Below are 26766 nucleotides of genomic sequence, written 5' to 3' on the forward strand. Positions count from 1 at the left end.
ATAATTTTCATTTATCATTTCTTTACAATGTAAAAACCCTGATATCCCTGTAACTGGAAGTTATTTAAAGAATGTCTATTTAAGAACATTTTTTGCTATGGATTATTTGTTTTACAGAAAGCAGTTTACAGACCTTCATGTGTTAAAAGCCTCGTGAGGTCTTTCTGAATGACAGAATTAATTCTATTAAATTTTGCTAGCCTTCTAGTCTTCATGGAAATACAAAGTATTACTTTCATGTACTTGTACAATGCAAATATGCTTTAAAATGACACAGTGACATCCTTAAACCTAGGACATGGACAAACCAGTGATGTTTCCATATTCAGAACAAACCAGAATAACCTTCAGAATAATATAACACTTCCGTGAAATACAGTATTGGCTTTTAATGCATATTTTTCATAGCCTGTAAACGTGTTTTTATAAATATCAAAGTGCTTGCGCTTTGCAATCAGCTACTGCATTTCTTTGGATAAAATTAACTGATCTTCTTGTATATGTTTGCTCATAGTCTGAAACCAATCTCAGTAAAGAAATGGAATCTGTAATGAAAGATATAAAAAGTACCACACAGAAGAAGTATACAGATTATAGTAAGACTCTTGGATCACCTGACAATGATTTTCTGTTTATGTATTCTGTAGCCAGGTAGGTATGGTTTTCTTTTTATTTTTTTCTTTTGTTTTTCACACTAATGGTATTGCCAGATAGTTTACTTAAACAAACCAAAACAGCAGACTTTCTCTCCAAAAAGTACTTTATGAGTACTTAGTAGATCAAGGTTAGATTTTCTAATATTCGTATGCAGGCATATGCAAGATGGAAAGATGCCTCTCAGTTAATTTTTAGCATATGCAGCAGTGGCTTGAAACCTGGGGAACATTCTGTCATTTCCTTATTTCATTTTCTTCTTTATTCAAGGTTTTGTTTTCCATATAATCAGAATTTTCTGTTGAATTTCTTTTGCAGCCTTCCTTTCCCAAACCATCAAATCACCTTTACTCCTGTTTAGCAGAATTAGATTATTTCTATATCACTGCCACTGCTGTGTTGCTGTTATTTTAAATCACAGGGTGTTCTTAATCTCTTCGTCAGATAGTTGTTTTGTTTACTTAAATGGGGATCACAGGAGGAGCTTTTTCTACATCAGCAAGCAGGAATCTCTGTGTGTGAGTCAGACTTCTGAAAAAAGTGTCAAAACTACCAGCATTTTCTCTGTGATGTTTGATTCCAGTTTTATGGCTGTCAGTGACGCAGACACTGTCTCCAAGAAAATCAAAAAGGTCCCTCCTTCCATCTATACCATAAATGTTAAGGTGCTCTGAATGGTTACTCTACTCAGATTTACTGTAACACAGTGTTTTTCCATAAGAAGTTGAAATAGTTAGTAAGCAAAGAATTTTTTTGTGCTGCGAGGACTACGGGGAAGGTGCTGACTGCAAGTCAAGAAAAGAAAGTGCAGGCATGCAAGTGATTCAGTAGTATTTTTTTTTACTGCAGTTTCATAAACTCTGGTTGTTGAGTGCCTTGAGTGTATAAGCAGTGGAAATACTCAAGACGTGGCTCAGCAGGACTCTGGATAAGCAAATCTAAAGCTCAGCTTTTGCAAGAAGGTTGGACTATGTGATCTCCAGAATTTTCTTCCAACCTACATTATTGTATAGTTCTATTAAAAGAAATATTGTCTATATTTTTAAAGGTGTCTTTACTGTGCCTCAAGAGCAGCAATTAAATTTTATACATAACAGATTATATTAAGTGGTATATGCTATACAGGATTAAGTAATGTTGAGATTTTTAGCAACAATGCATTTGGTCACTACAGTTTAATATCTTTTCAAAAATACAAAGGACTCAAAAGTCATGTTCCCCATATCAAAGTATGATTACTTGTAACCATGATTTGATGTTCTATTTAAGGTAAAAAAAGGGCATTATAATACATTTCTGGGTGTAATGTTCTATGGTTTAAAAAATGATAGCTAAATCTCTTTTAAATATTTCTATATTTTATTATATTTTATTAACACCCCACACCGAAGATTTTTGTTTTCATTTCAAGAGTTAAAAATACCTCAAAGCAGAACAGTGTTTCATTGCTGCTTGTACAGCTGGAGAGAGAAATCATGGTTGACCACTAACATTAGAATATGCCACCTGTACTCATTGTGACCCCTCCTTGTTAGGCTGGACTTGTGTCAGTGGTTTCCTATTTATTCATGGCTGAAGGATTTTGGGTGTTGGGTCCAGTCTTGCATATTGTTACCATAACTCATAAGGTCACTTAGCAGGGGCAGATTAGCTGCAAAATGTTTAATCTCTCTTGCCTTTCGATTTGGCAATTCAGATTTGCAGGCTTCTACTACTTGATAATCACATAGCTAGGTTGAAAACCCCTGAAACTTCTAAAAAGACATTTTAATACAGCTTCATAGTTTCTGTTTGTGGAAATAAATATATGAGCTCATCATCTCCCAGAGCAAAATAGCTTTCTCTGTATGATCTCAGTATGTTATGTTTACTTTTAAGTATCCAAACAATGGATTATCCACAGTTAAATTACAGGCTAACTTGCTTTCTGGAAATTATTTCTGTCATTCATCCTGTTTCTTCCTTATTTCCATCCAGTTCTTTCTGAGGTAACGATAACCTTGTGTTCCTTACCAACCTTTGAGCATTTCTAGTTTCATGTATCTGAAACATTTCGTTGTTTTTGGTCAGAACTTCTACAGCTGTTATTCATTTCATCCTGGTATTTAACATACAAATTAAGTGGTCAAGATGATAAGTAGTCTCCATTTAAATAAGCATTTGAATGCAATTATATTTTTATTCACTTCATATATTTGCAAGTGAATTAAACACTCTTAATCTTTTTATAAGTCATGTTCCGGTTTTGGCCAGAAAATGACATCACCTGCAGCTTTCTTAAAAGATGCTAGTTTACAGCTGGAGGCCAGCTTTGAAATGTATTTCCGCATGCTGGAATGGGAATACTACTGGTTACACAAGATGTAGCTGCTTCCCACAGCTTATCCTTTCTGCTTCAGGAAAACCAGGAACTTTTCTTCCTTCACTCTTGCTTACCCAGGCAGTTGTCACTGGTAGTAGAAAAGAGAAATTACAAGCAAATTGTCTACCACCCAGTGGGAGAGCTAGCCCCTGTCTGCTTTCCTAGCAAAGGAGGCACTAGGGGTCTTGGTATCCTGATTTGTATGCACAGCTGGAAATGCAGCTCCTCAGCTACCTCCTCTTTCCCTACAGTCTTACCTTGTTAAATTTATGACCTTTTCATATGCACCCCTGTTGGTTTTGCTACCGATCTTAAAAGATTAGTGCATCATTTGCAAATCGTGTGTGCCTAGCTTTAATTTCAGTAGCTCCACGTTCATAGCCCTGATGACTGTCATTTGTGGCAGTACCTTGGAGGCCTCTTTCTGGGTTGCACAGCAGTACATTTTGTTCTTTTGTTGTCTATGTAAACAAAGCTTTTGGTTTTGCTGTCGGCTACATATAGACTAATATGAGAACCTTCAGTTCTTCCCTTCCTGTCCGTGTTTCAGTATCCATTTTGTTATTTTCTTTTCATATAGGTATGTTGTCTCTGTAAAGTGAAATGGAAAAACTGGTAGTACTTAACTTGATTCTTGTGTCCCAATAAAAAGAGGAGGTCCATCCAAATATGTTCTCTTTCTGGAAAGGGCATTGCATTTTTGCATCCCCCTACTCTGTCCTGTTACAAATTCTGAGAAATACCTTCCCCCACACCCCATATGTTCCTTTAATGAAAGCTCCCAAGAAGAGATGAAGCGGGAGTCTGTACAGTTGAGCCAAATTGGTCTTCTCAGTTTTTTTCTGTGAGTGAGGAAGATAAAGCCAGTGTTCTACAAAATCGTTGCTCCAGTGAATGATACAAAGATTTCTAGATACAGGAAACAGCCACTCATAGATTTTCTTTCTCCTTCCTTCATGTTAAGGAGGCCGAGATGGAAAAGGATGCTTTCAGAGACCACTCTGTGTTCTATCTTATATCAGATGCCCCAAGTTTTTCTTCATTGCTTTTCTTCAGTAAAGGGCACATGGTGCTCAGATCCTCAAGGCAGAAGGGAGCCTGAATTAGGAGGAGATACACTGGTCTCTTTCAAAATTATTTAGGACTGTACATGATGTTGAACATTTTATAAAGTAGAAATGTTTAGTTCCACAGAAGATGCTTTCTCTACTGTGCACTTTCATGCCAAAGTTCAGGTATGTTTTGAAAGAGATGTGTTAGAGAAAAAAGCTATTTTATGTTTTCAAGAAGGTTGAACTGTAAGCTGCTGTCTTTGAGGGGCTGGGGGCAGTGAAAAAGTGTGGGACGTGAGAGTTGGCATGGTATGTATGATGGAGTATGTGTTTCCACAAATCTCTCTCCTAACATTCCATGTAGCAAAACACACAACAGCTCGCATGTATCGAGTTTGTTTTTTCTTTTGTTTTTCAGAATTGTCCCTGAGGCTTGTTCTGTAAAATTGCACATATTTATTGGTGAAAGGGAAATTTAAAATTCTAGATCTAGGAACTTATTCTTAGACATTCTGGTAGTGGGTTTGATTTAGGTCTTAATTATCTTGGTTTTAATGGAAGGCTGCCATTGATTTTGTTCTACAAATTAGTTTTCAGAAGGTTCGTAGAAATAAAACATACTGGTTGCCTTTGTATTTGCATGATGAACTAGCACATACTGATCTACAGTTGTTATTTTGTCCAGTAATATGAAATCCCTCTCCCTGCTTCCTTGCTGGTAGATTTTTAGAAGTTCAGTGAGCACTGCAAATCGCCTGAAGAGTGGAAAATTCCCCTGTCACACAGATGCCCTTATCAGCAGCAACCAGATGGAGCTCTGAGCAGGCACATTATCAATGTTAAATTGCCTTTTCTGAGTAGAGAGGATTAAAGCATTCCTTCAGAAATGAGTGGCATAAGCTGCAAATTTAGGGGTAGTAATATTCTGAAATGTTACTATTTTTAAAACCATGCGAAAGTATCTTAACAAACACCGCATATCAAAAATGTTATTTCAAGCTGATGGAGCTCAAATATGTAAAAAAAAAAAAAAGTTTTGAATAATATAGTCATCCTGTAGTTTCTTCTTTAGATATGTGGATGTATGTTCTTATCTTGGATATATTATGTGCCTAAAATTCTAAAATAGTTTTTAATATGTATTCAGCTTCATTATATTGCACCTAAAATTGTTCAGTTCTTAGTTAAAGGACAAAATAAGTTTAGCCTGAGCTTTGCAGTTTGGATTAAAGTAGCAAAATAGCATTTCAGAATAATAGAATTATATTCCTTTAATTAAAGAAATGTACGTTGACTTATTAAAGCAGCTCTCAGATAACATAACGTAAATTGTTTGCTCCGAGTCTTGGAGGTAGAAGATAATGCAGTACTGAAACATCCAATTGCAAAATTAAACAAAGCTAACAAATTGGGCCTAAACAATTCTTGCCTACGTATCAGATTACAGTAATACTACGAAAGAAAGAGTCAGTGTGACATACAGGGATTTAGTGACACAACTCCCGTGTCATACTAATGGGCTGCAGTGAATACCAGTGTTTCATTTAAAATTAACCTACAAGGCTTTTATTAACAAATTTATCTATAAAGGTCAGTGCTTCCGTTATAATTCAGGCAGTTTTCTCACTTAATTACTTGATGGCATATCCATTGTACTGTCTGTTTGTTTAAAGCAAAACAAGAGTCCTGCCAATAAGGGAACACTTTCTAGACATGTCTGATTGATTGAAATTTAGCCAATTTGTACATTGTCGTTACAGATTTGCACATAAATTATCAAGGAGTTGTGTATGCTTACAGAAAAAAGCCTCAGAATTAATTTTTTTTATTCTTCAATCACAACCATTAGCAGCTTCTTTTATATAGTACTTGCTAATCGAACCACTTAAAATCTTATATGTCAGTATTTTGATAAAGCTAGTTTGAGTCATATTTTGGCAGTATCTCGGACTAAAGATTAGTTCACGGGATTCTTTTACTTAGTGGAGGCTGGGAGTTTGTGGTAACTCTTTTATGTCTGTAGAAGCTTGAATAATTCTGTTCCATTCAACACAGTTATGTTTTTCTTGCAGAACAAACTTGGAACTTGAACTGGTCCATCGAGGAGGCAATTTATGTTCAGGAGGGGCGAGCACAGCTGGGAAAAGATCATGTTTAAGTAAGATTTATGTTACGAAGTGCAATTTAAACTATTAGAATATTGAGTAAAGATGTCTAGTTCTTTCTAGCATTTTCTAGATTATATCAGCTTTTCTTTAAAGAACTTTTTTTCTTGCCTTACTCTGAGTTTTGTTGCAATTTGAGAAATCTGAAATCTACTTTGCACAAATTATTCATTAGAGATGTTCATGTGCTGTGAGTATAATTATTTAGAACTCAATTGTCATAGTATTCATTTAATGTTTTTTGGTAAGTAAAATGAGAAGTATTTTAAGGGTTAAGCAGGAAAGCTTCGTTTCACCCTGGCTATTGCTTGTAATAGTAAAATAGTTTGTTTCTCTGAGTGCTAATGTGTCTGATGACTAACTAGGTCTCATACTTAGAAATTTGCAGCTACCATGTCCCTTGTCTTCAGTTTCCCTAGCTCTTTCTCTGACAGGAGAGTTTAGCAAATTTTCTTTGGTAGAAATTCTGAGATCTTCATTGTTCTAAAACCTTTAGTATTTGGCAAATAAACAATTCTGCTATCATACTTAATAATTTTTTCACCACTCTTACTATTTTGCCATTAACTCTGTGTGTCTTGAAATGAACCAATGTTGCTTGTTCATCAAAATAGATTACTGGAACAAACTAAACTTGCAGAAAGTTGAAGATACTTCTCATACTTAAAAGTATGGAAATTATCATCCTAACAACAAGCTTTAAGATTACGTTAACTATGGCTTTTAAACTTTTAAAAACACACAGTAGTTTAGAACTATTGCTTTTAAAAATACATGTTAGTTTACAAAATTTCAAATGTTTGAGATATGTAACTTCTTTGTAGCAGCAAATCTGATTTTAAACTGTGTGTTATTTGTCTATATAAAGAGTAAAATAGCCCAAGAAGGAAAACATAGGTTTAAATCCTTGTCTTCAGAATTGTGTATATATTTAGAGAGAAGAATTTTTTTTCTCCATGACGTGATTTGGCTGTTTTTGTGTACTTGCCCACAAAGGCTTAATCTGAAATTGGTGGAGTGTTTCTTCTGATTGGAAGTTGTGCTGATGATGCTTTTAGGGTTACAACATTTCTTGATATTTTTTGTTTGTTTCTACTTAGAACACATTGCATTTTATTTACTGACTAATATTTTTCTGTTCCCTTCTTAAACTGTTGTGCATGTGTTGGGTGTGGTGTACACAAAGTAGTGCTTTCTCCTGCAGCTGCTGCATTACTTTTAAGGATTCTAGCATGTATTTCTGATGAAGTAGAGACAGCATTTAAACACAATGCACTTGCTTTTTTCCACCACTTTAGAATGTGTGTAGAATGGTACATTTTCTTATTTAGATCTAAATCAGTCATGTTGGTGGCTTCTAGTATCTGCCTTGCACTGGAGAAAACTTGAAGGCCTTTAAAGCTTTTGGGTGAGAGTTGTTATGTGTATGAATGTATTGTTGCTTTAAACAGCATGGACCTATACATGTCATCTATTCATTCTTAAAATGTACACATGCTGTTTATGTTCTCTGTTGGTACTTATTTGGTAAAATTGTTGTGTATCAAAATAGTCATATTTAATCTTGCATGAAAATAGGCTCATTTTTAATGTTAGGTAACAGGGTTCTCCTAGGACAGAACTGTACAGTACTTCCATTTTGTAGTATTCTGTTTAGTTTTGGAGCTTAGGCTAAGTATGTTTAGTGGGAAGCAGAATTATTTCTCCATATATAGAAAGGTTTGTTTTCAAGAAACTGTTATATAATAGGCCAGGTTGGACGGGGCTTTGAACAACCTGGTCTGGTGGAAAGTGTCCCTGTCACTTCAACCAGGGGGGTTGAAACCAGATGAGCTTTAAGGTCCCTTCTAACTCAGACCATTCTGTGATTCTGCGATAATTATGCGAGTTTCTTTCACTGCCCATTCCTTATTGTTGCATTTAAAGATAAAAAATTGCAGTTCTTCAGATACTTTACATTCTGTAATAAATTTTATTATCTTTCCATGCTAATTTCTTTTTCCAAGAGGATTACCTCCTGGATTTTTTTAAAGTTTCACTCAAATATACCTTCAACTTCTTCATGCTCTTACACAGTGAAGAAAGGGTGACCTTGAAAATCCATGCCCCATCTAGAACTTGAATACTGTTTTCTTTAAAGTCTTGCTTGCACAGTATTGAAACTGCTCTTGTTTTTAAACGTCATTCATGTCAGGTCCAGCAGAAGTAATCTAAAATATAGCCCATTTTTGTCTGTCTTATCTGTGAGATAATGAGGTGTCTCTTCTGAGATCAAGCAACCCACTGTGTCATGTAAGAACTGTAAAGTTTGTTGATTAGATATTGCAGAAAGAGGGGTATGTAGTCCCAGGTTAGCTGTTACAGTGGCAAGCATCAGAGAACAAAAAGGTCAAAAACTCTTTTAGTAGACTGCACCTTGAGGGCAGCTGCTCTTGGGAGGTAAAATTAAGAGTGATTAATGTAGCTGTTAGTATTAGTGATTGAATCTGTGCAAGAAGAATGAAGAAGAAAATTTGGCTGTAAAATTGGCCATTTTAAGGTTTAAATTTTTGTGTGTGTTATGACATGGTATGCAACCAAAAAATCCAAATAGAGTCCTATTCTTATTACTTTAATGTTAAATCCTGTTTTAAGGACCACATTACAGTTTTAGTCTGTGGCCTTGAAGATCTCATGGGCTATGGGGATAGTTATGATGTATAGCAATTGCACAGTTCTTACTTCTCTGTTGTGTGTACATGTTTTTCTCTGCCATTGTTACTCTGGTAATCTTGCAGTAGTAGAGCGAAAAATTTCCAAAATTTAAAAGTTGTCTATAAATTAAATATAATCTAGTCCTTTCTTCCTTGTAATTTTAAATAGTTCTTTCTTTCTGGCTGCTTTCTTTTCTTTTTTCCTTTTTCCCTTTGTGATAAGGATAGGATTAAGGTTTTTTTGGAAGGATTAAATATTGTGTCACCTTGTCCTTTGGCTTCAGTTTCCCTGCATAGGAGCTCCTTATCCGTCTACTTCCCTCAGATGGCAGAGTCTGGCATTTCAGCATGAACTGCATTAATTGGAAAGGACAGTAATTTACAGGGGGACATCAAAAAAGTATTTAAGACTTGTGTAAGCTCACCTGAAATGTCCAGCACCTTCCTTACTTTTGTGATAGTTCTAACCATTAAGAAACCGTTTTGCTCTACTGGGTATTTTGTTTGGCTGGGTTTTTTTCTCCTCTTGTTCCTTTGAAGCCTGTGATTTGTGTTTGTAGATGGCTCAGCAGTGTCATCTGTCTTGATTAAAATGTTAGTATCAATTTCATCAGTGCTTCTAGTGTTTTTGTGAGCAGAGAAAGTCATCTGGATGTGAAGCATTTTCCAAGCTCTTCATATTCCTTCTGTATCAGATTTTTCAACCACACTGATAGTAATGACTGTCTCATTTTACCAATATGGTCAGTGGTACTTGGGACCACTGAGTATTCACTGTCTTCTTCCTGTAATCTATTAGTATGAATACGGTTGCAAAGTTTCCTACCAGATCTCTGCAGTCACTGAAAATAAGAATAAAATTAGTTTTCAGGAATGCTTTTTCCCTTGGCACAGGGGGTTTCTGTGGCTGCTTGGGTTTTTTGGTTTGTTTTAGTGTTTTGTTCTGTTTAATTTTTTCAGTTAGTCTGGCAGTCTGCAGGTCTTTGGTGCCCATCCTTTCATGCTAGATCGTAACCATTTCCTAAAAACCTTGGTATGCCATTCATACCTAGGGTGAGAGAGGCAAAGGTAGATACTGTTGAAATTCTATTGCTGAAGTTGATTACATACACTGGCAAGTTTGGTGTCGAGGATAATTAACTGCTTCATCAGCAATTAAGACTTTGTAAAGACTATTCATGTCTTAATGCCTTAATAAGCTTTTCCTGACCTTCACATATTTTTTTTCTTCACTGATTCCAATCTACTGGATCAGCGATGAATGGGAAGATGCTGTCAGCAGGTCTTTGCAGCTGTTGTTGCTAAGTGGACTATATAAATCTCTACAAGGAGACAAAAATTCCTCAATCTCCTTATTAAGAATCAAGTCCCATCTGGTTGTGTCAAGTCTTTTTTGTTATAATGTACATTCTTCCTGATAGTCCAAGAAACTCTGGGGCAAGAGCATAATGTCTCTAGTCTAGTCCGATCTTCATGCAGCTCTTGAGAAAAGGGGTGTTTTCAATTCCACTTGTGGTGAACTGCTGTGTCACTGACTTTTGTGGTCTTTTGACATTGTAAACATGAATACCAATTTATAGAATGAAAAAAATAGAAGAGTAGATGGAAATAGCAAAGTAGAAGTTTTTGATAGCAGTATATTATTTACATCTATCTAAAACATGAATATGAGAGAGAGTGGGAAATAAACACATCATCTAGACTTTTGCAAGCAAACCAAAGTCAGCTAATTCCTTAATTTTCTTTGTCATCATTATCGCAGCACAATTGCTATACATTGTGGAAGTGGAATTAATAACAGAAAAAATCTTCTGATTTCAGCTTTCATAATTTGAGAGTCTAAAGTCAAGTGACTGGAAGGAGGAAGATGAAAAAAAGGCAACAAAAGTCATGTGGAAATTTGGGATCTCCTTGGCAAAGATCAAACCAAGATTACTAGTGAGACCAAAACTTACATCTGCCTGTAACTTCCTGAATCACTAATTCCTTAATACAAAAATTTGTAAAGAATGCAACTGCAGGCAGTATGGATAAATAGACAAAGTACCCATTATCTTTAGTTTTTATGGGAGGAGCAGCATGAGAACACTTCTTCATATAGCGCCAGTCCGTGTACAAAGACAAGGCCTTATCCACTGAGCTGCTCCCATTCCGATTGAGTTTATTGCTCCTCTCTCACAACAGGATAACATTAAGAAGAAGAGCTGATACAAGAACAGTTGAAAAGAATGTACCAAGAGCAGCAATGTATGGTACAACAGGTTTATTTTCATGATTTTTAGAAATGGCATCAGGATGGCTAATCTGACTCAAAGATAACCCTTGTGTCTAACTGCTAATCGAGGTGATTCTAGTAAGTGTTTTATATAAGCTTTACATGTATTCTAAGAAAACAAAGACCATCTAAATAAGTTGGGGGAATTGAGGCAGCACTGCTTTAATGTAGGTGATATTTGAGCCATATGAATGTGTTTTAAAGCCAGTAATAATTTTGCCCACTTAAATCTCTAAAACTTGGAATCTTGCCAAGCCCCTCCTGAGTTTCCACAATAAGTTACATTGTGCATTCTAATTTTGTGATTTTTGTACTTATTCAATTTAACTTGATGCAGTCAGTCTCAAATATTACAAGGTTTTTGGGAAAGGAGGACCTGGTTCAAATTAATTTTACTGTTTACTTCTCATGGTTTATTATCAACAGACCTGTAGTTCTCATTCGGTTGTGAATTCATAATTACTGTTAATTTTGTTGCTGCTATGCTTTCTAAAATTAATATTCTACCAAATTTTGTTAAGAATGTTATTTTGATGACTTTGATCCTGTCTTTCCATTTCATGAAGGTGGTCTGTCCTGGAGAGAACTGGCTGTAAGATACGCTGTTGAGCGGTGGTAGGATTTGGGATGTCTGGCGTAGCTATGGCCTTCCCTCCCATTCTTCAGCAGAGTAGGCAAGGTTCTTGGCTGTGGGCCATTGTCATGTTAATGTTCTGCTGCTACTTGGTTGGGTTTTTTTATGGGGTGTTTGGGTTTTTTCTAGGTCTATTCTGAGCTTCTAAGTAGGGTATAAGAGAATGGGAGGATGTTCTGTAATTTCATATTTATATTTTGGAATGATGCTTTCACACAAATACCCAGGGAAAATAAATCTCTGGCGTTCATTTGACTCAGAGCAGATTTTTGCCATTCCTCATGAAGTAAGAATGTGGTGAAACACCAAGTACTTGGTGCACAAAGAAGTTGCCCGGTCTGCATTCTCAGAGCTCTGGTGTTTTCCCTGGCTTTCTCCAATACTCCATAATTACAGTAAATTTGAGGTAAAGCAATTGGAGTCGCTGTGGTGTAAAACAGAAGAATGTGTTTGTGAGGAAATAAACCTTTGTGTATTCCTCTGGCTAGTCCTAAGTATTTGCTGATTGTTAGAAATCTTCTCAGATAATGCCAATATGAAGGCAATAGCCAAATCGGAACACAATTTTACTGACTTGGAAGGTGGCTGCTGCCAGGCCATTGTTGTGCGGCACTGGGGGCAGTATTATTCCTTTGTCATGGGCTAGAAGCAAGCATGGCATTGACTTGGAGAGCATCATAAAATTTTTAAGTCAATTCATTAAAAATATTTCATAAAAAGTCATTGTAACTGTATCTTATTACCTACTTCCTCGCTTTACATTCATGTGCTAAACACGTTTTCTTCCAAAGGACTGATAGCCACCTTGATCACAAACAGAAATTACTGTCTTACGAGACTGCTATACGGAACTTTTCTGTTCAGATTCAGTTGATGATAGAATATATCTTGAATCTATAAATGTTACATGTTTGGAAATTACAAATAAGTTCTCCAGTGCTAGAATTTGATGCTTGCCTGCTTATTTTTGTCTTCGTAAAAGCTCAGGAAAATAGCTGTTAAAGGAACAGAGGGTTCATTAATTATGCTAAGTTGCCTTGTTTGAGGCAAGGAGCAGTTCAGAAAAGAAAAAAGTAACTTTCCCTTTAGTCACAGAGAGGCAGGAGGGAAGGAATGGTCTAATGGGTTTCATTCCAAATCAAACCATACTGGAGGGGGGGGTTTATCATTTTGATGAACTATCAGTATATTTTCAGGGATTTGAAGTTTGTCAGAAATGCCATGTTTTGCTGGAATCTCTTACCGGGAGAAAAGATGACTTATTTTGTCCTCAGTGACTGTTCTTATTCAGAAAGCAGGTGACAGCAATCAATTCCAATGCCATCTACATCTCCAATTATTTTACAAACCCCAGGAGCTAATTACAGCCCTCAGGCTCTGGCAGTCAGCTGACTTCATCATGCGCCTCTTTTGGCTGTTGCATACCTCTGAGTAATTGTCTATTTATGGAAAATAAATTAATAGCTGCTATTTCTACTTTAAAAAGAGGACCTGTGAGTGAGTGTGTAGGCTGAGTGAGTTGTAGATAGGAGGAAGATGAAGAGAGTAGGAGGCAAAGATATCAACTAAAGGAATAAAAGAGGAGTGAGGGGAAAGGTGATGTCAAGATGCTAAGGGAAAGAGTTAAAAGGAAAGGGAGGAAGGAGGCAGTATCCCAGAAAATTGAACAGGAGAAGCAAACATGGCAGCAAATGGCAAGATACAGTGTGACAGGAGGAAAAAAGTGAGCATTATTGTGGAAAATAGTATTTTAATATAAACCTGTGAAGATAAAATATGCTTTGTTCCCAAATTGTAACTGTATTGTAAACACAGAGAAGTCTGAGTCCTTGGCAGTCCCTGACCTAGTTGAAGGTATCCCTGCTCATTGCAGGGGAGCTGGACTAGATAACTTTCCAACCCAAACCATTCTGTCATTCTTATTATACCTTGCTGGAAACGCTTTCAACAGAGATGTTGCCTGCCTTCCTGGCTTGCTTAAGGGGAGGAAGGATAGCCGTTATTATCTTTGTATTGATCAGTTGATTCATAGAAAAATTAAAACTGTGCATTTTAATACAAGATACTGCAGTAATGTGTGTGCATAATAACTTGAGTGTCCTTTGTTCAAAAGGTTCTGGAAGTGTCTTGTAAATATTATGGACACAGTGGATATACAGAAGGTTTTGAATTGATGAATATCAGCAAACTTTGCCTGCAGCTCGTATAGACAAATCTCTGCCATTGTAAAGACTGTTGCTATTTCTGTGTCACTGCTGCGTGGTCAGAAGTTTGTTTGGATTTTTTTGTTGGTTGGGTTTTTTCTCTTACTAAGGTTACCTACCTACCAAATAACCTTATGAAGGCATAAGTGACCCTGCTATAGGCCGGAACTTTAGCAACTTCAGGTTAATTTAAAATACGTTGTGTACAGAACTTAACTGTGAGAGAGGAGAATAAAAGCTGTGTGTTAAAAGTGTATCGGTCTCTATTCAGAAGAGATGTTTCGGATATCATGGCTTCTGGCATAAACTAGAGAGGGAAGTGAAGTGTGCATGTAACCTTAGCAACACAGCAGCGTATGTAACATATGAAACAGGATTTTTTTAAAAAGCCCTATAATTAAGTAAGTGGAGCTGGTGTTTCATGAGCACTGAAACAAGTGGGATGTGGTTGGAGCTTTCTAAACAGCGTTTCCCTGCTTCAGAATGCAAGGAGAGGAAAAAAATAAATGTTTTAATCTACATGCATACGTTCTCTGCCTTCTATCGAAATCTTGCTTTTCTTCTAAACCTGTTTTAAAGAACAGATAATAAAAATGTGCTTGTTAGGGTACTAGCTTATTTGGAATGAGATGACAGGCATCATGCAAAATAAATGATGGCATCTTAATGTAAAATACTTCCTAGTATTATATGTAATAATCAGCAATCTGTCTTCTCCACCTTTCAGATCAGCTGTTCCACGTGTTGGCCATGCACATGCGCCTGTACAGTATAGACTCTGCGTACAATCCATGGAGAAAACTGACCCAGCCAATACAGGATAAAAATTCAGAGCAAGTATTTTAATTTATCAAATATTAATTTTACTTTGTGAAAGAAACATCCTTACAGAGGAGCTTTGGGTAACTTTCTGTCTTAATGTAAATTCTCTGTGAGGCAGGCTGATGAACTTCACATCTAAAAGTTGTAGGTATATGTTTTTAAAAATAAATTTTCAGATTTCTTTTATATATATTTCTTTTTATATAATATCTGACACATTCCAGTTTTAAGTTAAAGCTTAAACACACCACTTGCAAGCTTAAGCATATGCAGATTTAGCAATATTGCGTAAGTGGATAGGTGCACTGCTGGTTTTGGTATAGATGCTAGACAAAATTTACATTGAGATTAAGTTCAAGAATAATGTATTGAAAATCAGGCAATGACTAATAGCTGTTACAGAAATAGCATAAGTAGGTCTAATACATTTGAGAAGTAATTCTACTTTAAGCTGAAAATTTTCCTCATGCTTGTTATTTTAAACAAGTTATTTACCTCAGTTTGCTTTTAAAACATTAACCTGTACAAGGATTAACAATATAATAAATGAAGCCATGTATCTGTGTTCTGCAAGGCCTCTTATCCCAGCGTAAGACCCTTCTCTTTTCAGATTCTACCTTGACGGTGAGAATAAAGGTTTCTCACCTAACGATAGATGATTATTTTTCCTCATAGGAGGAAAATAGGTTTCTTTTTTTTTTTTGGTTTGTTTTTTTTCCCTTTGGCACATGGAGCATCTTCATAGCTAAGGTCTCCACTTTATGGCTTGCAGTAGTGTTGAAAGACTGTCCTTTTAGTGCCTATGCATCCATGTATTCGTCAGTGTGTTTCTAGGAGCCTAAAGTGGAAAGCATTACGGAATTTCAGGAATTGATATAGGACAGCGGGGCTACAGTCCTACTCGGCAAATTGGGAAAAATTATTAAAACAATTGTGCTTGCTTCTAGTTTGAGATTTTACTCTTTGTTCTCTTGGACCCAGGTCTCTTTTTGCAGTCAACATTAGATTATTGCAAATGGTCTATAAACTATACTGTTAATTAATTAAATGAGATTAACAGAACAGTTTATAGACCATTAGCAGAACAAAGCATCAGTTTTATTACCTGGAAACCTATGTCATTCAGCATGCATTCAGACCACTTTGAGAGGCTGTTTCCTGTGATTCTGCCCTGACCTACATGTAAGGTTGACTGACTTATACCAGGCAAAACTAAGATCACGTTCCTTAGGCTCTTGGCAGGCAGAATGGCTGTGGGACTGATTGTGCACTTCTCATTTTGGAATTTGAAGAGCTTGCTGGCTTTGGAAGCAGCTGTTAATAGAGGGGCTGCTTTTTCTTTATCTGCAACTTTTTTTCACCCTTACAGACTTGATGGAGTTCACCCTGCATTGGTCATATCAAGGTTAGATCGCTGCAAGTTAGGTTTCATTAGGCAATATATGAATCACCTAGAAATTAATGGTACAGTAGGCCATACAGTCTTGCTTCACAGGAGGTGCTGCATGTTGAGAATGCATTTGAGCAGTTCTGTTGTTTTCTGCACTGGTTTTCAGGTTTTCTTGGTAGACTTGCTGATGCGGATTTGGCATTACATCCTAATTGGCACTGCATCCTTCATGGTTTAAGAGGCTGTAACTGAGAGATCATCCATTTTTCCATGATGCAGTTTACTGTTAGGATGCACAGATGCACTCGTGCTGGGATTTTTTTGCTCCCTCTTCAGAATGTTTTCCTACCTTAATCTGCAGGCCCTGGAAAGCTGCAGAGGAGGCAACTTGGGGACAGGTTTTTAATGCATAAATTAGAGCATAATATGCATAGCCATAATTTTATTTTAGAATTTGAAGTTGTAGTTGTACTTGAAGATGGCATTTATAGGATTGGTGTGTATGATCTAATTGCACATTTCTTAGTCACCCAGCTTTCTGAGAAAGCCAGAATAGCAAACTTCTTAAGTTACAGGAAAGAATACTCAGAGCAATTAGAAGGCGATGCACTCACTGCTCTAAATCGAAGAAGATTAGAAGGTGGTGGAAAAATAACCACTGCAGATTTTAGATGTTGATAGCACTCTGGCATTCTGAAGCTAACCAGGTAATCTAAATCATCAGCCGGAATGGCACACTGGGCACATGAGACTTTAAACAGAGGCTTGTAAAATATCAATGAGAAGAAAAGATTGACTGCATTACTGTGATTCAAATAATTTAAGATCAGGAAAGTCACAGGATGCTACCCAACATGCTATCCAATTTTGTTTTGTTTTTACTTATGCTTATTATTTCAGTTGAACGCAATTTCCATAGAAGTTACTTGTGTTCTATCTATTTAAAAGGCTAGTTTTCAAAACTAAAATAAATAAGTAATTTATGGAATGCAAGTGCCATTGTATTACCTTTTCACTGTTATTTAGTTGAAGTTACTTGATTCAAATATACATAAATATTTACACGTAGAAATATCCAGTAGCTTGGTTTAACGCGGTTCAGCTATCATTATTCATAAATCATGCCTTAGATTTCATGTGTCTGGGAGGACTGATCAAAGTAACTTATAAAGACTCACAGAATTGTTCTACTATACTTCCCAAAGCCCGTGGTTTTGCGCGGTGTCATCTTCTACAGTGGTACCTAGATTGCTCTGTAGTTGAACATGGCAGCTGAGAGGAAAGATAGGAAGGAGCTCATGCAGTCACACCAAGGTAATGTAGAAATAAAGAAGTTCTGAGCAAGAAGATACCCTTTCAGAAAGGGTCTAATCAATGTGAACTGTTTGAAGGAAGGAGGAGGAGAGGGAAGACAAAGCTGAGTCTGATGAACTGTGAATAGTCAAGTGGATTTTTTCTCCTGTGCAGTTTCTTGGTCCCACGGCTCTGTTTAAACAGATTGTTCTACTAGGGACAGATCTGGTTTCAATGGTGATAAAATAAACAATTATTGTGGTGTAAGTGGAATAATAGCTTTTAGGAGGGGGCAGAGAAAGAGCAGCTGGAGGCAATAATTACTGAATCCAAATGTGGATTTAATTCAGTAGTCTGAATATACAGAGTTTCAGGAACAGCAAACCTGAAATGAAAGAATATAATGGTTTTGTAATTTACATCTTTACAGAGTCTGAAATTTTTGTGTCTGTTGTGACAGACAGAATATGTTGGCAAAGAACTATTTGTTAAAGCATTAAGGATCTTTGCAGTAGAAGCACTTGTCGGGGCAAAATGCGTGATGAACTGAAATGCTGAAACATACTGGGTTATTTTTACCAGAGTGTTTTGCTGATGTTTTGTTCTAAGCTAGATCAATTGAGTAACTGTTTACAGTGTCACACTGGGGCAACAAACTGCAGCACTGGGATGGGAATGAGCAAGTGTGTGTGGGAACCTCCTGAGTCACATCTCCATCACAGAAAATGGGAAATGGGAAAAAGAGTTTTTATGAAGATACTTTAAGGCAGACAGAGAGTAGGATGATGGGACAAGGGGGTTTAGTTAAGGTTTGTTTAAGAGGTGGTATTTACGTATACATGCTGCAACAGGACTTATGTGGTACAGTCAGTAAACACAACTGCTGCCTGAAACACTGGTGTCTCGGGACATATGTTAGGAAAGGGAGGTTTTGATGGTAATGCCAGCTGCAAGAGTACTTGCGCTCATCTGTTTCTTCTTTCCCCTTTAGTTTAGCTCACCATCTTCAGCCGTGCTGACGTAACTTGGGCGGGCTGCATCATGAACAAAGTCAAGCAACTAATCCATGTTTCTAAAAAGGTTAATTTGAGTAAGCTTGGGAATGGCTGACAGGGGAGTGCTAGGGGCACAGTGGTGAAAGAGAGAATGGGAGATGCCTGCTGTTACTACTGCCAGTGAAATCCTGTGTTGTATAAGGAGAAAAACTGGCTTGCTGCAAAATCTGCTGTGACACAATGAAGAGCAAATACGAAATTGTGATTATATCCTAGAATGTACCCAGAATAAACAGTAGAATTCTACTTTCTTACCATGAACATCAGAAGCTGTGTATTCCTCTGACCTTTCTGCAGGCTGGGACTTGTGGGCTGTATTTCTCCTCCTGCAAATTCTGAAGAGAATATAAATTTGCCCTAGTTGATTAAGCTTTCAGCTGCGTCTATATCCCTGTATCTCAGGTTTTCTTTATCTGACAGTTTGAAGAGGTGTGAGGCCCAAACCTACCACTTTATTGAATTTCTAACTTTATAATCAGTTGGAGTTAGTATCAAACAAAAATTTTAAGTGTCTGTAGCTGAGAGACAAGGGGAAGGGGAGGATATGTGTGAGGAAATGCCATAAGCAAATGCTGCTTGTTGTGGAGTAGAACAGAATTTTCTGTTCCTCTGTATCCATTCCCATTCTGCTATGACCTCTATCAGGAGGATGCAGAGAATACAGAGGCAGAGTTCCTCAGCTGTCAGGCACAGAGTGAGGTGCAGCCCAATTACCTTGTACTGGGGGAGAGGTCAGTTCCATACAGAATGTGGAGCAAAGCCTTTTTGGTACATGTTTATATTGCAATATGTAGTTTATTTTATTTTTCCCCCTCCCTATTTTTAATGGATTCAATGTACAACTGTAATATGTTTGAATCATTTTATATTACTTTGGTCCCATCTGCAAATGTACTTGCTTCCGTTTTAATCAGCGCTTCTGTGGCACAATTTTTTGTGAAGTCAGATTTATCAAGCTTTCACACATGCATTGGAGATTGTCAGGTTGGGCAATTTCCATAAAACACATTTCTAAACACATTTTATATATTCAGTTTCAGTGTCATAATGAAGAAGTTGCTTAGGCTCTTAACGAGTGACAGAGCAATTTTTAAGTGCTTTATATGTTGCAGTGCTTGATGTCAACGAAAGCAGCTTATCTAAAACCCTGGCTTTTAATGTAGCTTTACTTCTCCAGTTCATATGAAATGAATAAATTAGGCAAATCATTCAGTTGGTCCTGCCTGTGGAAATGAATTATTTGTGATACTGCAAGTCAGTCACTGTGTTCTGTATGTATATTTCCTAATTTTGCCAGAACTGGTGTTTGACCTAATTGTTCCATGACTGCTAAACAATAGATGTTTATACCCCTTGTCAGAAAGAGGTATTCAACTACATGTGACCAGAGGGAGTTAATTTTTTTTGTCTTACTGCTATTCCCATAATTTATTTTTCCCATAATTTATATATAAGTTAAAAGTTAAAGGTGAGAAGTAATTTAAGAGAAGTCCATGGTTTTAAAGTCATTATATAATGAGGGTTGTTATAAAACTGAGTGTCATAGGTCATAAAATAGAACTAGCCATAGGTTAAGATAGAATTAGAGAGACGTAGTGAGATTAACATCATCTTTGCCTGTATAATTTTGAAAATGAGACTTGGTAGTGTGATAACTACACTTGGTAGCGTAGGGGGCACAGTGTTTGCCCCCTTTATCTTCTTTAGAATTGAGTGTACTGATTGGTAGATTTTGCTTCTTTGTTCGTTTAGCAGGGGCCCACGTATAATTATGTATGTTACAGTGTTTTAAAACAATCATTTTATAAAATGATTGATGATAGCAGAAGGTGTTCTAGATACTGTTTGCTTTGTAGCTGTTTGGGTTCATTAATTCAAAAGGACCAGTTAGACCATGTTTGCTGTGACTTCATTTTATAAGACCAGTCAACCATGTGACAAAAAGTGTTCTTTTAATCCTCCTCTTACATGACTGCTTCTGTGTGTTAAAATTCTGATCACTCCTAGCAGTGCCTTTTGTAGAGAGAGGTCTGAGTTTTCATGACATCAGTAGTGATGTAGAGGTCTCTTTCCAAATGTAGCATCATATTTATGTGCCACAGAGATGATGAACTGGTTGGATCCCCAAAGCTGACAGAAGGCACTAAGGATCTCCTGCGTGCATCTACATCCTGCTGCATGGGAACAGCCTTTTCCAGCATGTGGTCTGCAAGAGCTCAGTTTGTCTGATGTGTGTGTGTGTGTGATAGTTGGCACCAAGGGGAGTCATCAGCGGAGCTAGTGGAGTAGCCAGTGCCAGCTGAGTTGGGTCAGAGGAAAAGCTTGGTGCCCTGGGAAGAGGCAGCAGTCTGATCCAGTGGTAGTTCATCAGCTGTGATCTGAAAGGGCAGAGCTGAGACAGAAGAGGGCTTTAATGCCTTGTCTGTGTGTTTGCTCAATCTGATTCTGTTTGTACAGAAACTTGGGCACTTGCTGCAGGGCTTAAGAAAGTCTCACTGAGGAACTGTGGTCCACAATGTCTTGCAGAATAAGCTAAAGGAGGAGAGTGAGACTAGTTTTGGTGGTAGAGCTTAATAAAGATATATGTATAACTTCAGTACAACTATCTAGCTGTTCATCAGTTGTGGTTTGCCTGCAAGACAGTTAAGATTGCTGGAACAAAGCATGAAGCTAGCCTTAAAACTGCAGCCGGTGGATGCATTTTGATTTCCTGACATTTTCAGGTGTTTTTTATGGAAGGCCCAGTGAAGTGCCACATGGCATACAGGCCTGTAGTTACCCTAGGTAAGGGAAGGGAGAATTGTATTTGTCCTCTGAAAGCTTGATATAAAATGTAATACTATTTAAAATAAAAGTAAAATATGAAAATGGTTTTATAGTATCACAAATGATTGTCTTTGGGGTTTTTTTTCAGGATAAGTGAAGAACTGCCAGAAGTTCCTGTACTTTACAGAGATGTCTCATCCCTTTTGCTTATCCAGATCTTAACCATGCCTCAACCATTGCACAAAGGTATGTTACAAAAACGTGTATTTAGATGCTTATGTATATGAGGCTGCATTCATGGTGGTTTACATGGTAAATCCTAGCTGGTTGACCATGTATTCTAAAATAATGTTTCTGCGTATCTACAGAAGGTGGCATTGAACAGAAATTTCTGTTGTGGGTTGACACGTTTATCTGTGTCCCCTGTCTTCTCCCCTTATCAGTCAGCCTGTTCATTAAAGATACAAGAGCTGAGCAAAAACTATTAAGTACTTTTACTGAAGGAAAAGTGTCCTTTGTTTGACCTTCATCTCTTTGCTTAGACGGGCATCTCAGTGGTTGAAGTTGAACTGAGTGCCTAAGGGTGAAAGATTGTAATTTAGTTTGAATTTCAGAGTTTAAATTACAGCAGCCTTACATAAGAAGAGGTCAGATATACAGATGGTAATTGCTGTAATGCAGCAACTTCAGCAGAGACAGCATACAGTATTATTTAGAATAAATATTAAGTAGATACTTAAGAACTAAATTTTTCATTACTGAAGCAAAATTGGTTTAAACCTACATTTCTTTCCTGTATGAAAGGAAAAACTGAACCTGGTCCGTCTTGTTAAGAAACAGCATGTGCTCCAGAAGAATGTGTAGTTCAGACCCTCTGGGCTCTGGCTTTATTATTTATAGCAATACCTTTAGTTTAAAACAAGGACAAAAAAAACAAGTATCTTTTTACTACTGCACGGACAATGAACTGGGTATCTGCTTTGGGGTCTGTGTGGCAATAACTGAGTTTTGCTAGTTTTTGAATAGGTAAATAGAAGGACGGTTCTGTTCTTGATGCATGCACCTAACTTACAAAGTATAGTAGAAAGTCTGGTGTTTAGTCCTCACTATTGAGTGTTCAAATTCAGCTCAAGTGACCCTGTGTGTATCTGTGAATGTTTTGGGTTGTGGTTTTTCAATTCAGTGTACATGTTTATAGATTAAGGCTGTTCAGTAAGTTACAAGAATATGAAAATACCAAAATAATAAAATATTTCTGAATAGGAAGCCTATTGTCAAAATATTTTTTCTTTTTCTTTTTAACTACAGCTTAACTTAAATTTTACTGGAAGGACTAAATAAAAGCAGTAAATGAAAGTTTAATGAAACTAACACTTTCTGAAATACAAGGAGAAACTTGTAGTTTATGTTCAAGCACTGGAAAATGATATTTATGCATATATACCTTACCCTAGGAAAGACAACATTCAGTTAATAATAAGGCATCCTGTCGAGAATTCTGTAAAATACCACACATCAGCAGCATGTTTTGCCGTTGTTCTTAGGTTTGGTGTATGTTGCAGTTGAAAGGGAAATGACAGGTGGCAGGCTTCTGAAGCTGTTTCTTCAAATAACTGTTCAAGCTTTAGATCAAGAAGAATATTTTCAAAGGTTATTTAAGTAAAGTTGCCTTTCTGAATTCACTAAAAAAGGTCCGAGTTCCTTAATTCTGCATTTGGTTTGCTTTGTGCATTCTTTCTGCAGTCATTGCCTACCAGCATATATATCTAATTTGATACTTAAACTAAAAGATGCATGTTGACAGTGGTACGCTTATTCATCTGCACACTTCTTGCACTAATGTTAAAATTAGAGTTCTGGAAGTGTTTCCTATATAAACTTTACTTTTAAAAGGGGTTTATTTAATGCATATAATGGGATGGGATGCTGTGAAGTAATTTGGTTCAAAAATTTTGCTTTAAAAAGTTTTAAATCTAGGAACATAAAAGCGTTTCTCAGTACTGTTCAAAAATAAAAACAAAAATGCTGCAGTAATCTCTGTTCTGTTTCTAATAGCTTAGTCTTAGTAATAATACTTTTAGACTGTCAGACCATTAGATTAGGATTTTTATGTACAAACACAGAAGTCCTGACTGCATTTTAGTGCAGAACATTGCACGGTAGGTTACTCCACGGCATATAAATATGCTAGCTACCTTTAGAATTATTAAATCAAAATGACGATGTAGCAAAAGCACAGCCTGCCCTAAGGGAGCAGCAGGAAGACACCGCACACTCCCCACATGCACATTTCTGAAAGGCAAATAAAATTGCTCTTTGCAGTAGACAAGAATATAAGAGCTCTCTAGTGTTGCAGATACCTACATCTGTCAGATTGTTTGCATTTTACAAATAAGGGATAGCACATATTAATGAAATTATAGTTGATCCTCTGGTGGTTTTGGTATGTCTCCCATAAGATAATTTTGTGACTGTAAAATACTTGTTTTAAAAGCCATGACACTTACTACACAGCATAAGTTTGTGCTGAAGTCAGGACTTAAGCGTGATCAGAAGTGGAAGTGGGTGTGTTTTGTCCAATTCTGGATTCTCAAAACCTGAAAGCCGTTGCCATTTATGATCACATACATAGAAGTAAATACAAGAATGTGAATTCATTTTTAAAAACGGTTGGAACTACGTGAGCTTTAAGGTCCTTTTCCACCCAAACCGTTCTATGATTCTGTGTAGTATTTCTGGTGAATTGAACAATTAGTATTAAGGTGGGGATAGGGATAAGGAGTAATTATAGTTAACAAAACCCAAGTTTTGAAAAATGTCCTATTTCCATAGGGTGCTAAGACACTCAGTGTTGAGCTCTGTGTAATCACCACAGCAGAACAGGAGGAGACCTAGAAGACAGATTGGGCTACAGCAGATTGGTGACTGTTAACTGGTGACTAGTTTTGCTGCTGTAAGCAGAGTGGTTTTCATTCATGCTTTCACAGTGTAAAATTGGTCTCTATCACTTGTACCTGCTGTTGATGGAGATAGAGCTCAGTACTTGAGTTCAAGTCTAGCTACAATTATAGACTGTAGCTCAGGCTGAAGAGGCAATTTGTACAATTCTGTGAGTACATGTTGTTTAATCTTGTAGATCTCAGTCCCAGAAAATTCACTGAAAGGTTGCCCACTGTTCCTCAGGAGGATTGCTAAGAAAATTGAGATTTCAGCAAAAGAGAAAAGTAGGGCCTAGAGATCTAATGGGATCTGGTGAATTCTCCTGAGGAAATGTGGAGAGGAAAAATCACTACAATTCTACCTGCTCTAGAATGGGGCCGGTGAAGTATAGCAGCATTTGTCGTCATGTTAACATAAACTCCATAGGAAGATAATACAGAAAAAAGTGCACTTTTAATTACATAGTTACAAACGATCATTTAGGTGCTTAAATTGTGCTGCTTGTACACACTCAGTGACATTAAGAAGTTTTGGTAGCCATTTCTGTGTTGATTTGTAAATATTTGTTATCTATAAAAGCAATTGTTATTTCACAGATTTAATTATGTACTCATGTCCTGGCTGGGTTTGGTTTAGAATCCAGTAGTGGGGGTTTGATATTAGATACAAGAAAGGAGAAGCAAGGAGTTTCATCTCCATTACCTCCTTTTAATTTTCACCTACAAAGCTTGTTTTAAATCCTTTGGGAAGAAAGAAGAATGTAACCTAATTTTTGTGAGGTGCTTATGTAAATAAAACTGTTTTGCTTGACTTCAGAGCCTGAGAGGACTTTTTAAACCCTCATTCTTTTATAAATTGTTTCAGATACTATATTATAGTTGTGTTTGTGCTTAAGGGGTGGTGTAAATGATGATAGAAGTTCTTTGATCTACCTAGATTTAAAAACAAAAAAACAACACAGATTGTTTGGGATGGGAAATAGAAGCTAAAATAAAAAGAGAAAAAAGGATTGGTATTAAAAAAAGGGTATGGTATAGTCTCATTTCAGAGAATTGTCGCATTTACCTTTTTTCCTGTTCCAGTTCTAGGAAACCTTATTTTCCTTGTGTTAGTTTCCCCCAAAAACATTTCAAGGCCCTTCTCCTGCAGTCTGTATGTAGGCGATAATAATCCTTTAAATATACAAAAATATTGCAAACGTTAAACATTTTCCGAAAGAAGGTAAGTTCTAAAATGAAGGTTTTAGTCCTCCTGTATTCGTGAGGTCCACTAAATAGGTACTCACTCAAAAGTGATTTTCAGGATTATATAGCTGGATTCATATCTGGAAGTGAAGGGGTAGAAGCTGAAGTATGCTTCATGTCCTTGCAATGATTTTTTAGGAACTTTAATTTTCCAGTATTTGTATGAATGTAACTTAGCCCAGATGGATTAATCATTGCCAGAAAAGATGGTAGGATATGCATTTGCTTACATCTACGGCACCCAATTAGTTGTATCTATCAGTAATCAGTAGCTTCATCTGATATAACGTTTGGACAAAATAAAATCTGTAATATCACCAGGTACCTGGAGGAAATCACTGCTGATCAGGATTAAGATGAACAAATGGAGCAGTGAAAAATTACTTGCCCTGTACTTGTTCCATTCACTATGGCTGCCAAGTCATTTCTGAAAGCCAAGAAATATGTTGTTTTGGGGTTTTGTACTTTTTGTATAGTGCTTGCTTTTCATTTGAGAAGCATCGTTTCAAATAACTAGAGATTCTGTAATCAGTGTATTTGCTAAAAATACCAAGTGTTTAAAGATTACTTTCTTTGTTTTACAGAACACTTCAACTGCATTATAAAAGTGCTGTTCACTTTACTGTATACTCAAGCCTTGGCAGCACTTTCTGTTAAATGCAGTGCTGAAGATAGGATGGCATGGAAAGAGTCAGGAGCTCTCAGAAAGGTTGGTTAATTTATTAAAACATTTATGAAATCTTGCTTATGTATTTCAGGTAGGAATGTAACAGATTCTTCTGCTTTGCATGTAGTAATTTGCTTCTGCTTCACAAAAATCCAGTATCTTGTTTCTCTTTTTAGAAGGTTTTGGTGTGTGATGAGACTTAAAAGCTTCACAATGAATATCTAGTTCCAGAACTCAGCTTCAGGCTTGAGGCTGTATCTCTATAGTTTCAGCCTTGAGGTTTTTTTGCAATGGTATCGAATAAATGCAGCTTTCCTTCCTGCCAAATTGAAGCCTTCCTAGACAAACTGTGGTTTGATCTGATGTGTTCCTTTACAGGGAAAGCACACAAACTTGTTAGTCGGGGAAAAAAACCTCTTGTCTCTTTCTTATTTATTTATGCTGTTTGTGGTTAGCCATATAAATTTCTCTCAGTATGTGGTTTAGAGTGCTCATGTGGTGAAGAGGCAGAGAAGGAAATTCGTAGATTAGGCAGGTAGATATCTTACTA

The 26766-nt window shown here is 36.8% G+C and overlaps 1 protein-coding gene across 9 annotated transcripts in view; it reads left to right on the forward strand.

The window, feature by feature from the left end:
* The window catches only part of UBR3 (ubiquitin protein ligase E3 component n-recognin 3), a 109061-nt gene that overhangs the window by 72275 nt on the left and 10020 nt on the right, over positions 1 to 26766 (forward strand). For 8 of the 9 annotated variants that reach the window (XM_057423720.1, XM_057423721.1, XM_057423722.1 and 5 more), the window contains 5 exons: positions 515 to 651; positions 6141 to 6226; positions 14767 to 14872; positions 21514 to 21611; positions 26134 to 26258. In XM_057423720.1, coding sequence (XP_057279703.1) covers positions 515 to 651; positions 6141 to 6226; positions 14767 to 14872; positions 21514 to 21611; positions 26134 to 26258 — 552 coding nt within the window. Of the gene's footprint in view, positions 1 to 514; positions 652 to 6140; positions 6227 to 14766; positions 14877 to 21513; positions 21612 to 26133; positions 26259 to 26766 lie in introns of those variants that run through there. The other variant, XM_057423729.1, reaches the window with a different exon arrangement.

The sequence above is a fragment of the Pezoporus wallicus genome, unplaced genomic scaffold (genome assembly GCF_028554395.1).
Source record: "Pezoporus wallicus isolate ANWC-B61680 ecotype Strahan unplaced genomic scaffold, APGP_CSIRO_Pwel_v1 contig_1181, whole genome shotgun sequence".
NCBI classification, from domain to species: Eukaryota; Metazoa; Chordata; class Aves; order Psittaciformes; family Psittacidae; genus Pezoporus; species Pezoporus wallicus.